Source organism: Abramis brama (assembly GCF_963993115.1).
Source record: "Abramis brama genome assembly, chromosome: 25".
NCBI classification, from domain to species: Eukaryota; Metazoa; Chordata; class Actinopteri; order Cypriniformes; family Leuciscidae; genus Abramis; species Abramis brama.
Window position 1 is genome coordinate 12,830,947 of NC_139987.1, and position 13,971 is coordinate 12,844,917.

General features: G+C 35.6%; 1 protein-coding gene across 4 annotated transcripts; it reads right to left on the reverse strand.

The window, feature by feature from the left end:
- Positions 1 to 85: 85 nt before the first annotated feature.
- inpp5kb (inositol polyphosphate-5-phosphatase Kb) lies at positions 86 to 11,823 on the reverse strand. 4 transcript variants are annotated; one of them, XM_084105306.1, is made up of 14 exons: positions 11,489 to 11,637; positions 10,302 to 10,356; positions 7,828 to 7,932; positions 6,739 to 6,847; positions 6,096 to 6,212; positions 5,371 to 5,546; positions 5,171 to 5,282; positions 4,556 to 4,665; positions 4,390 to 4,416; positions 3,218 to 3,425; positions 2,900 to 3,037; positions 2,681 to 2,764; positions 1,460 to 1,561; positions 86 to 1,374 (listed from the first exon to the last, which is right to left on the reverse strand). In XM_084105306.1, exons 2-14 carry the CDS (start codon positions 10,346 to 10,348, stop codon positions 1,315 to 1,317), a joined length of 1,395 nt encoding a protein of 464 aa, XP_083961432.1. In that variant the 5' UTR covers positions 10,349 to 10,356; positions 11,489 to 11,637; the 3' UTR covers positions 86 to 1,314. The 4 variants fall into 4 exon arrangements, with proteins under 4 accessions (XP_083961432.1, XP_083961433.1, XP_083961430.1 ...); XM_084105307.1 differs by lacking the exon at positions 4,390 to 4,416 and having other exon boundaries at positions 11,489 to 11,823; XM_084105304.1 differs by lacking the exons at positions 10,302 to 10,356; positions 11,489 to 11,637 and adding an exon at positions 8,584 to 9,189.
- Positions 11,824 to 13,971: the final 2,148 nt, after the last annotated feature.

Here is a 13,971-nt window from a genome sequence, read left to right on the forward strand (position 1 = left end):
AAAGGAATATTCCAGGTTAACAAGTTACCTCAAAATATTGAGACAGATATGCATTTACAGTGTTAGTCAATGAGGCAGACAGATAATCAGACCTTCATATTTTAATGAAATTGCTTGCAATCCCAATAACATTGTTGTGTTCAACTGCTTGATTACAAAAACATAATATTTTTAACAAATCATAAAGGGTCAAATCAACTCGTTCCACTTCCATAAATATAGTCAGTTACACTAACTGAACTAAGAGGACAGATTATAATAGCCTATTTAAAGTAAAAGATAGGTCAGGCACGTCACAAATGGAAAAATGTAGACAATAAGAAGTTCTCTTGCTCACATAAACGACACGTACAGACAAATTTAGTACTAATACGAGTCATAAGAGGGACAGAGCTTAAATATAATGGCATTTTAACAGTCGGATGGTGAATTACTTGTTTGTTATATAGGTACTGAAAATCCACACACTAACATACAGGCACTGTCATTAAGGCACACACTGTAAGACATACAATGAAACACTGTATAAAGAGCAGCACACTTCACCAATGTACAATAAAACTAATGTAAGGTACTGAAATCACTTTCAGATATAATGGGCAAAATGAATGCAACATCATGCATTTAATCTATGATACAATGATACAAAATTAATAATTGTATTTTGTAGAACTTAATTTACTGTAAAATAATACTAAGGACTTTTTCACAATTTATCTGCTGATTTTGGCATGAAATATATGAAATTATGAGAGTTACACTCTTACTAGTTCTACAATCCTGTTAGTTTCAAATTTGCAAAAAGAAAGAAAGAAAAAATGTATAATAAATCATGCAAGGTTTGGGAAATGTCAAATGTGTCAATCTTTGCGTGGTCCAATTCTGTAGAAATCAAGAGCTTTCTAATGAGTTTGCAGGCACGGATTCCATGTCCGCCTCTGTAATTGACTTTATTGAGCTCTAGTGGCAGGTACAGGTACTATAAAGAACTCTCATTACTATAAGAGTACAATATGTGTGCGTGTTTACTAGAGCTTATATAATAGATTCAGCAATTTGAGGAGAGCCATGGGTAAACACAGACAAGGAAGAGCAGTGTGTTCAGTGACTAAACTGGTGTTAAAAATTGTTGTTTTGGGAAATTTTAAAGACTTCAGTTTTAAACCACACTCATATCAGACATTTCAGAATCAGCTCTACCTTTTAAAACCAAACTGAACAAAGTCTGTTCACACAAGGAGAAAGCATATAATCCAAAATCAGATCTCCTGCTGTAATTTTTACATATGCCCCACAGGTTAGAAGATATTCCAGTTATTTCTCATGTCCGTTGATGTTCTCAGGAACCTTTACAGCTCGTTTAGACTCTAGAATCTGAACCCAGACACAAAGCAGGTGAGTAAAGAGGTATAGCATAACGTTAACACAGAGGTATGTGTTTGTGTTTGTGGAAACTCACCTGGAAAGTTGGACTAAAGGCAATGAGGGTTTGCATGTTGGTGCTGTAATAGCCCAGAACATAATCCCCTGCCAGCAGGGGGAGCTCATTTTTAATATGGACCTTAAACAGGAAGTGCAACACTCATGTTAGACCGATCATGCAGTTACATGCAGTTACAACAACGGTTTAAAATTTGTAATTTTAAGTGTGACTGTAAAAGTAATAAAAATCCATTATTTTATAACTTACAAACCGTCATCAGCTACACTTTTCAGGAATACTGTTCCATCATTAATGAATAACTACACATGAACAAATGAGTAACGCGCTATTAGCATTCTAGTAACTACTATTAACTAACAAGAAACTTACTTACAAGAATTAGAAAGTAATAGCGCTCAGTTGAATGTGGTAGTTCACTATTAGCTAAGTAACTACTATGTTTTTCATACCTCCCAGAGAACTACTAAGAACTACTATATACAGGTTAATAATTAATGTGAATAATGCATTATGTATAATTAATTCTAAAGTGAAGGTCATGACTCATGTTTCCTTCAGAAGGAATCATTTATTATTTGTATCAGTATTCTAAAGTGAAAAACATGCTAACTCTCTAGTAATGACTGAAGTCATTGTAAGCTTTTGAGTTTTTTGTAAGGTTTTGGATAGTAATGACTCAAGGGTAACTACATCCTTCTAAAGGAATTACTAATTATTTGGATCAGTATTCTAAAGTGAAAGGCATGATAACTCCCTTGTAATTACTGAAGTCAATGTAAGGTTTTGAAGTTTTTGTAAGGTTTTGGATGGTAATTCCTTCTGATGGGTTTGGTAACACTTTAAACCTCTAAGCTTACAATGTCTTCAGTCAATATTAAGGAGTTATGCTTTTCACTTAAGAATACTGATCCAAATAACTAGTAATTCCTTCTGAAGGATTTGGTAATACTTGAGTTCATTACTAGTGGGTTATCATGAACTTCACTTTAAAATTAATGATACATTATGCATTATTTATTTGAATTATGAACCTGTATATTGTAGTTCTTTGTAGTTCTCTGGGAGGTATGAAACTTACGACATTCAACTGAGCGATATTACTTACTAATTAAGAGTTTCTTGTTAGTTAATAGTAGTTACTAGAATGTTAATAGTGTGTTGCTCACTTGTTTCTGTAGTTATTCATTAATGACGGAACATTATTCCAAAGTGTTACCAGAACTTTGTCTGCCATACCGTCACAACTTCACCATTGGCAGCCACTTCATCATCTTTGACCCAGGCGAAGGTGGAGTAATCGGAGGCACTTTTGAAGCCAATCTGCATGCAAAGATATAAATCACCTCTAGTTAGTGACCCGCTTTGTGATACAGATCTCCTTTTTGTCTCTTTCTGTGTTTTTGTTCATCCATCAACCTATTTTTTTTTCTCTCTCTCTCTTTCTCTCCCTCTCACCTTGTACAGTCCGATCCAGTCCCAGGTTGAGGCTTCAAAGTTTTCCAGGATAGTGTAGGTGAATATGGCATCTTCATCTGCACTCCAGTGTCCATCCACTGTCAGTGTGACTAGAGGCGTCTCCACCTTTTTCCTCATCTGCATGATGAGATCAAAGAGAGATACATTATATTTTTGGATTAAATGTCATGTGCACTGAAAAGAAGATATTATTATTATTATTTATGATTACTATAAGCTTGTTTACTTCAATTTGATTCATAGTGAAGCCCATTGTCATCGTATTGATTAAATATTCAGGAAATACATAATTCATACCTCCAGATTGAAGGTCCCAATGACGGGTTTGTGGTCACTGACCCCGTATGAGACATCAGAGGTGTACATGTCCTGTATCACCTTAACAGGATACTCATCATCGTCAAATGATGATGTTGTCGAACTATTCTCATCCTCTGTCTCTACAGCTTTGGGTTTTATCCTCCACAAGATACGATCTGTCCAAGCAGGCTTCCGCTTTTTACCACTAATCATTGACCCATGCAAAAAAAAAATATATATATATATATATTAATGTAAATGCAGAGTGAGGTTGTAGTCTTGGAGAACTTAACTTTATTATAGTCTATTTTGATCAAAAATCCAGTATAAACGTACAATTTTGTGAAATATTAGAATTTAAAATACTTGTTTATATTTTAAAATGTATATTTTACATACATATCCACTATTTTATTCCTGTGATGGCAAAGCTGAATTTTCAGCAGCCATTACTCCAATCATAAGTGTCACACGATCCTTCAGAAATTATTCTAATATGCTGATTTTGTGCTCAAGAAACATGTATTATTATTGTCATTGTTGAAGCGGCTGGGATATAGTGTGTCTTTGCAGTGTGCTGCAGTTGTGTACATGCAGACATGTGACTGATATGCTGTGATCTAATTCTACAATATGAAACATGCAAATGCGTCAAACACCAGCATATCAGAGTGAAACATGCGTTCTACACAGTGATTGAGGAGCCTATATGACAAGTGCAAAAAACTGTTCTCCAAGACAGCTTTTAGAAGCCCAAATGACACACTGATATGGATATGTGGTCATGTGTTAAATGAGATGAGTCTGTAGGAAGGACTGGGTGGACATTGAACGGATACAGTCGTTGGTGTATAAATGATTTCCTACATTTCACTTCTTTCACACCTTGACTTTATATTTCACTATCCATATTACAATTTAGCCAACAGATGAGAGCTTAAATGAGGGAATAATCTGTGCTGAAAAAGTAGACGCATAAAAAAAGTAAACACCATAAAACACCAATCGCATTACATTTGCATGGACATGAAATGCTAACTGAAACATGAGGGGAGAGTATATGAAGTGCAGTGTTTTACGGGATGTGATGTGAGAAGAATTCTGGGTAATAGGTTAAGGTAGACATAGGGGGCATGCAACAAACACAAATTTTGCTTATCAAATCTTACGTAAAGCCAAACCATGTCTTCGGTGCTCTGTGTGGAGAAAGAATGATCATGATTTTCTTCTAAGAAAACACGTTTAGGATATGGAGATCTGACACTGTTTCTACTTTCATGCATTGGAAATAGTGTGTTTGTATTATGTTAATGATGTGTAGTGTGTAAGTGACACCTTGTATCGTAAGTCTCAGAGAAACGGTCAAATTTATATGTGGGTTTAAAGCGCAATGGTCCCTCTTCAAACTCCTGAAGGATAGGTTCTTTCTTCTTCATCATGGTCAACTAAGAGACAGAATAGAATAGAATAGAATAGAATAGAATAGAATAGAATAGAATAATGCATGTTAAATTAACAGTTTCTAACACTTGTCTCTTGTTTTCAATACAATTCGACATCAGCAAGTTGCTAAGCTAGTGACGTGATACTAAGCACATATATTTATAACCAGCATTTCCCTTGACTTAGTCTGCCAAATTCAAAGCCGTGGGTTCTGTAATTGCCTTTTCTGTGCCTGTGATTCACACAGAAAATGTTTTCGCGTCTAAAAACGCAGTGAAAAAAACACAACGCAAGACATGATGCTACGTAAATGCAACAGTCAAACACTTCTGTGTAGTGTTAGTTAAATGCAAAACTATTTAGGACAGCATTTAACATCTGGAGTGACTCTATGGTGCCTAAAAATGCTATCTATGTAGGCAGCTCACTGGGTTTTGGTATAGAGCCGTGGACTTCAGAAAAGTGTGTATTTGCATGTATTTATCTTTGATTGTGTGTTTGCCTGACCTGATCTTTGTCCCACAGCAGGTTAAAACGGCCATTGTTGATCGAGGAACGGAGAAAGTGCATCCCATGGTCAGCGATACGGAAGTTCAGATCACCAAACCAGAAGACCACCCTGGGAGAAGAAACAACAGCAATATGAGAACCACGTTGTATTTTCGGATGCATGAACATGAGCAACTTTAATCCAAGTTAGCACTGACTTGTGGTCTAGCACATTCGGTGTGTTGTACATATCGAAATCTTGAGTGTCCAGTATATATTCAAACTCATCCATGCGTTGCAGGGCGTAGTTCATATGAGCCGCCAGATGACAGTTCAGAAAACACAGCATGTGACCGTAAAATGAGAAACGCACAGAAACACCACCCTTATTTCCCTGCAAGAATCAACAATACTATATTAGTCCAGCTATATATTATTACAACAGACTCCCTGTTCATACTCGCATATTCATACCTTTAAAAGGATAGGTTTAGGTGATTTATTTTTAATTTTTTTTACACAATATATATATATATTATATACACATACTACCTTTCAACAGTTTTTAACATTGTTAATAATAAGAAAAATGTTACATGAGCAGCAAATCAGCATATTAGAATGATTTTTAAGGATCACGTGACACTGAAGGCTGGAGAAATTGTGCTGAAAATTCAGCTTTGCCATCACAGGAATAAATTATATTTTAAAATATATTAAAATATAAAACAGTAATTTGAAATTTGTAATAATATTTCACAATATTTTTTGATTAAATAAATGGTGAGCATTAGAGCTTCTTTCAAAAACACACAAAACATTTTTTTTCCGACCTCAAACTTTTGATATATCAGTTTTGAAGAAAAATCATAGGAATCAGTAGGAAATCAGTGTATGACAGAAAGTGTCTGTGAAATGTCAGGATGTAAAGGCTGTACTGTACCCAGTATCCAAACAGGCCAGTGCGGGTGTATGTACTTTGGATGTCTCTGATGAAAGGCAGATGGGCCTGCTTTGCAAACAATATCAGCAGCAAACCCTGCATCCTCACTGAAGTCACCTGAGGACAGCAAAAAGTTAAAGCTCTTTTCATATGTCAGAGCTTCAGTGCACTTCTCAACACAAACGTCACACACGGCTTCGACCTCCACAAAACCGAGGAAACGTATTTAAGCTTAGAATGGAGTGAATGAAGTCCTTGATACATTGCAGAGAGAAAATAAGGAGATTGGTACTGCCTGGAAATTCCTGGGATGTTTTTTGGTGAAGTGGAATTCAGTTTTCAAAATCAGAGCTAATTAGTCATTGAAGGCAGAATGGGACGGGCTCACATCAAATCTGTGCTTACGTTACACAAATATGCTAGCGTGAAACAATGCCTCTAGTGTGTTCATGGCCTGCAGAGAACAATGGAGCTTAACAAGCTTAATGAGGAGACGGCTCATCCTGATTCTGTATTTCTGATATTGTAACAGTTGCAACTGCATATAAACATATGTAAGGACACTCAAACACTTCTCTGTCTTCCACACTCTCTAAACTGAGCTCGCAATGCTAAGACACACACACATTTATTTATGCTGTACCTTGATATATCCCATTGGTGCCAAAGTATCCATGAAGAGGAGGCTCCATGAATCCTCAGCAATGAGATCAGAGACATACCGCACTGGAGTGGCTTTCACTTCCTGTAGACTGAAACACAAACACATCTCCTTATATTATGTCACATCACTGTATATATGATGTGATAGATTACATAGAAACTGTAATCTGTAATATATACATATTAGTGGTGTAACAATATATCGTGTCACAATATATCGCAATAGAAAACTGCAACAATATGTATCGTGGATAGTGACAATATGTATTGTGTATAGTTGTGTATAGGAAAAAATTAACGTTTTCAGAGTTTCAGTGTCAGTACTACATTAAACTACTATATATAATGTTAAGTATAATGTATAATAATCCAATGGGGGAATATTTTGTGGGTCCTGATAATGCCAAATGATGATGTTACCAGTAAAAAGTGGCCTACATTATTTTAAATATATCTAGTCAGTGAAAGAGTGCAAGAATATTTGTCTAAAATAATATTTTTAGCTTCAGAATCATGAATATTGTTATTCTGTTGTCACCATTTCATTTACACCCACAATTTAATACCAAATTTAGCATTTTAAGCAACAGTACATTTTTTGTTAACCTTTTACTATATGTCTAGGAGTATCGCAATAATATCGTGTATCGTGAGTTCAGTATCGTGATATGTATCGAATCGTGACATGAGGGTATGTTACACCCCTAATACATATTGTAAGTTGCTTTGGATAAAAGCATCTGCCTAGTGATTGAATGGAATGGAATGTAAATATGATATATGTATCATGTGACACTAAGTAAAGACTGGAGTAGTGGCTGCTGAAAATTCAGCTCTGCCATCACAGGAATAAATTACATTTGAAAATATATTAAAATAGAAAACACTTATTAAAACATCAAATATTTCACAATCTTTTTTATCAAATAAATGTAGCCTTGGTGAGCATAAGAGACTTGCCAACCCACATTTTTGAATGGTAGTGTAAATATCAGTTAGTTAACATTTAAAATTGACAACCTTTTTTTAGTGTAAATGTGATCATGTGATTCACATGACAGTAACTCACCCAATCACATAGAGGTCAGTGGCCGGCTGAGAGTCAAGCTGCAGTAATGTCCTCACATCAGCTGGTGGCTCTGCTGTGCTAACATTCCATGTGACCATGTGCAGCCTGAACAATAGAAGAAGATAGAAACTGAAAACGGCTGTGTTTAAGTCCAATTTTTTATGCCCTTCCCTCGCTAACTTCCCTCGGTCTCCCCTTTTGAACACAACATTCTATAGGCCTGTATGTATGCTTGGCCTGTTGGAGAAAATATAACAAAAAATATACAAGTGAAAATGATAACAATACAATAAACTATAACAATCAGCTTAAGGTAGCCACAAGTATTATGCGGTTAAATGTCAAAATAACTCCAATATCACACCACTAGAGCTGTGTAGAGTTTAAGCGCGATCTGCTGTGACGTCACAATCGTGTTGCATTGTGGTCTATGGATCTGCCTGAAGTGTACGTATCTCGCTCCCTCAGTCAAAATCAAGGGATCGAGGTGCTTAGGGAAGCTTAGGTAAGTTTGCTAATGTATGTCTAAAAGTGAAATCAAACACAGCCTAGGAATGAACTAATGAATGAAATCAACTCTGAATTGCATATCTGAGAAAAACTTGTGGAAAAGGATAAAATATATAAGATAAACATTCAGAGAACTTGCTGGCAAACAACCTACAAATGACAAAATCCACCTTCTATCCCTCCAACAGAAGTCTATCTAAAACTCATTTTCAGATATGAACTCTAAAAGTCAGTGACTCAATACACCTGAACGACTCTCTGTTGGTGTATCGTCCACATAGGTGAAAGGCTTCGTCCAGCGTACGGGACACTTCCTCGTTTGCCTCATCATCTGAGCTGAGATCCTCCAAGCAACTGAGCAACTGAGCGAGCCGCTGGCGAAGCATCAGCCGTGCTGAAGTAGACTGAGATGCCATGGAGGACATACTGTCAGAGCGCACACGTGGGAAGTCAAATGTGTCCGACATCTTATTGCTATTCTTCCAATACAACTGATAATCTGAGGCTTGGTTTATGCAAACCAAGAGTTCATCTGAAGTGAGTTGATTTATTCTTTGATTCTCTATCCTACTGGTTGTTTTTTCTTAGCTTTAGATGTCCAAGAAACTCCATATATCCAAGAGCTGGTTTAGGCTTAGCTGATGCAGAATCCACATTCTGTAGTTCCAAGGCTTACATTTTCTAAGTTCTTCTCAGAAACAGTTCTCATTCTCAAATCATTCTCCTTTTTCCCCAGAAAGCATCAGAAATCCTTCAGAAATCAAGTAGTTAGCGGTTGCAGTAAATGAAACCCTTTTTGCTAAATGTTCTCATTGCATCCTGTTGCCTGAATGAACGAGTGTGAGCAAAAGCATGCGTTTTGGAGAGTGTTTGGGATTAGGAACTGTAATCTGGAGCAGCGGAGAGCCACGTGAATGAGGCCAGGAATACGAAATGCAAAAATCACTAGCAGGCCTGATCTCCAAATCACTGTGTGTATTGTTGCAAGTCTTGAGCGACGCAAGTGAATGTCGACAGATGCTAATCCGGTTTATTTAAGTATTGGCCTCAACGCTGTGAATATTTCTTGGACCCTACAAGAAAAAAACTAAGATAACTAATTTTCCCAAAAATATGGGGCAAGGGTTGAAAATGTGAGAACATAAAGACAACCTTTGGTATCAGACTTGTAGTTTTAAGTCAACTCTGGAGGAGTGAGATTTTACTTCCTTGGAGTTTAATTTGAACTCTATTGGAGTTGAATGAACCTTCTTGCCTATTAACAAATTCCCCTACAATGTGAGAGATTGCATTCCATATTATCTGATAAACACACACTGCTTTTAAAATGTGGTTATCTCTTTAGTTTAATGCCAAAAGCAAACTTTTTCTGACTCATAGTATTGGTGTTCATGTTGAAAAAGTATATATATTATAAATTAAATATTTATAAATTAATAGCAAATAAATATTGCACTAATAAAACATATTTTAAAAATAAAGTCTGTTCAGTATTCAGTTCCCAACATTTAACTTTGCCAATTTGTGCTCATCTGAACACCTTATGTTTTTCCCTGTTTAAATCAGGGAATTTGTACTAAGCATCAAATTAGTACAAACCAACAATAAAATTCTCAAATGCAGGCTAACTATCTTTCCACCTTGTTGCTCTATAATACAGTCACATGCAAATTCTTAGGGGCAAGGAAGCATTCAGTAGAGAGAGAGAGAGCAGGCACATAAGGACAAAGCAACTGGTCTTGTGACAAATTGTGAAACATTTGAACGAAACACCAACATTCATAATTTGGTTCCATGCAAGAAGAAACAGTCAGTAATGATGGACATTAAATCTACATTTACCAAACTTTACACTTTAAACTCCTTTCGCTTCCTGTCCGTCTCTCTGCCTCATTTCTTTCATCTCAATCTTGTTTATTCTGAAGTGAAGAGGGGTTCATTTCATTGATCAAGGACGGTGTTACCTGAAAGCCTGATGTCCACCTCTGGATCCAATATTTTGTGCGCTCATAATCAGATCTGTGCACACACACACAAAAAAACATATAAACACGCATGCATAATTCAAACATTAATCTAATCTAAAAGAGTTAATCCTGTCTTATTCAAGCTGAAAAGCTTTTTAAAATGATGAAATAAAAATCTGGAGGTTAACTGATTGGATCAGTGATGCTCATATTCCCCATTAAAAACAAATGCAGTTCATAAATACACATTTTCTATGATGACTATGTTTTTATAAATAAAATAAAAAATAACGCATTTTGTTATTTGTGTGGGTTCTTAAAGGAAAAAATCCTTTAAAAAGGCTGAAGAACTTGAGGAAATAATTGTCGTTTGTTGCGTCCAAGCAAATTTTCAAAGAAACAAAAATATTTTGATCATATATGTGTGATATGAAAACCAATGATAAAGCGATAAATAATGACATTTATATGTTTTCAGTCCAAATTATAACGGAAAGCGCTGTAGCTGCTGTTGCTATGGTTACCTCAAGCTAATGACTTGTGTTCGCGATTTATTGTGCTGTAGCCTTACCTAACTAGGTGTAACATTAGACTAATATTTTTATGATCACTGAAATGTTGTTTGATAGCGCTGAAAACATGTTGAATACTGTTGTTTGATTCGCGTTTTTGCTTTTGTCTGACTTTCTTAGTTTGACTAACGTTACTGTAGGTGTCATTGAATGTCATGAAAGGCGCATAAATAAAAAATATTTTATTATTATTATTATGATTAGCATTCTTAATACTAATTGAATGGTTATTGTAATGACATAAACGTCGTTTTTCAACAATAACAAAAAAAAAAAGTTAAGCGTAAGAAATTCTTAGAGACTAATTTAATTTCTCCCTTTGTTTATTTGACCCCTTTTATCTATTCTTTGTAACAACGAATTTTGCTGTTTGTCATAACCTGCTACAGCTTGCCACTATGAAAAAGTGGGATATAGGATTCAAACAGCACTCGAACAATTCAAATATTTGGGATATTTATATTAAAATATTACGACAACTAAACAGCTCCTCTAAAGTATACCGTCACGAAATCAAAATTAATCAAAGTCCTCACTGAGTAACTCTAAAGAATAAGCCAAAGAAAATCGCAGTCATCCTCGCGCACAGAAAAACAACAACAACAAAAATACCTTTCAGCCTCGGTCTTGTGCAGATTCTGCGGGTGTCTTGAATGATCTATTCCGTGCTTAACAGGTGCTATAGGATACAGTGTGAGAGTTTGGGGTTTGTGTTTACACCCCTTGGCTTCCTCACTAACTCACAGAAACCTCTTAAAGCCACAGTACTTATTGTTTCATCATATAAAAAGCCTAAAAGGTTTAGCTAAGTTATGAAAGACTCGACTGTGTCTAAACTGTGCGTTATATATCGCAATCCTTTTGATTAGGTGAAAACAGAGGGTTCTCTGTTGACTAGCCTACAACATAAATGTAAAATCTTTGCCCTTTCTATTATCTGCATGAACAGTTAGTCTAATACCATGCGTTGTTGTTATAGCCTACATCACAGAGGCCTTTAAAAGAGTTACAGCGATATTAACATAAAAAATAAACCATTTATAATTCATGAACTTGCTTTTACACTCCATACCATGATGGTTTATACAGCCACAATGATTTAAGTAAGGGATAAATGAGTTTTATACACTCTCTTTGTCTGTAAAGAAAGAATTATCTTGACTATAAAGATTTCTTTGTCATAAACATGACAGCCGTTGAGTCAGCTTTCAAAGCTGATCTAAATGAGGACTTACAGGGACCAGAGATTGCTTTCTTTGATGATCTCAAAGCTGAACTAATCGATTTACCTTATTGTTTTTTTACCGGTATTGAGTACTATTAATCTGTTCATAAACAATTAAACATGTCATATAACTGTAACTGTGAAAATGCAATCCAAATATCGGTATATAGAGTATGAATCAGTATAAACAATTAAACATGTCACATGTAACTACTGTGAAAATGCAATCCAAGTGTCTGAATCAAACACATTCCTATTTCTGAAGGCCTCATAAGCAGGGGTTAGTTTAATCTGACTTCATCTGTTTAAATCCTGATTAGGCTGAATGAAGTTTCACTGAATGAAGGGAGGGTTTTCAGTGACCCCCATCCTTGTTTATGTATGTGTTTGTCCTGAGTGGGGTCATTGAATAGGTTACATAACTAGATATGTTTACTATGGAAATTATGAAGAAATTGGTTTTATTTGCATGAGGACAATACATGAAGGGGGAAAATGTTGCAAGCCAGACTCAAACTCATGTCACCTATATGAGCAACCACAGCTCAGAACGTGCACTAACCACTAGGGTAACAGCTTAAAAAAAAAAAAAAAAAAAAAAATCTGTTAAGTATTCTTAAAACTGAAAAACATGTAAACCAGTGAAACACTACTTTTTAAAAGTTTATTTATTTTTTCACATCTCCAATGTAGTTTTATTGGAAGATAAGATGACAAAAGGCACAAATTCACAGTAAAATAAATAAATACATAAAAATAAATAACATGACCGGGTGAGGTGAAAGAAAACAAATTCATAATTTTTTTTGTATTTCTAGAATCATTGGGTTTTAATTTCGACAACAAATTGTGAAATCTAACAATAACATATCTATGAGAAAGTCCTGTTTATCACAATCTGCCTCACATAATGGTAACAACTGTTGATGAACAGTTCATGTGGATAATTCCCTTTTATAAGCCACCTGTCATTCAAACACCAACTTGGACTGATCAAGTTTCAATCGAGTCTCTTGAGAGAAGAATGGCAACCAAAACCCCCCAAAAAGGGCCTTTTCTCAAGCACAAAGGTCATAAATGTGGCTTCGTTCACAGTGTAAGCTTTGAAAGCAATTTGAAAGTGGGAGATTTCTACAGCTCACAGCAAAAATACAACAACAATCAATGAATGAAAACATATTTAGACACCATCCTGCCAAAGAGTAGCGGCGAGGGGCGGAGCCAGCGACAGTGATGGGCGGGGTTATCTGAAGATTCTGTTATAAATTGTTCAAATCACTTATAATCTAGTTTATAATTCCCTACACCAGCATAAAATGCAACAATTTGTTCAAAGTTATCTTAAAAAAAGAGAACATAGTAACTTCACCCAGATAACATCCAGCCATTACTAAACTGCTAGCTCTGCTTGATGGAAGGCTGTAGCCTGGCAGGATAGTCTGAACTATATTTATAGTTATATATATTTTATGTGTTCATCTACATTTATTTATATACTATATACAATTTAATACATACATCCATACATCACTTTGATTAGACTCAGGACCAACACAGTTCTGGTGTATCGGTGGTTGTATTATGACGGTAAATGTTTACCTGCATTCACTTCCTAAGAATTCGACATAATTCTATGGGTTTAATTCTGTCAGAGTGAATTTAGGTGTGACGATCTTACATCATGGGTCCTGAGCATTGGCTGAAAGAAACACAAGGGTGTAAACCTTTTGTTTTAGTTACATGTTGGATGTCCCTCACGCGAAAACAAGAAACACTGAGAACTTCAAACGCACATACATCCATACACACATTACGTTACTAAGAAAAGACTGATTTAAAAACCCATACGCAACCCATTTCAACTTCCTTA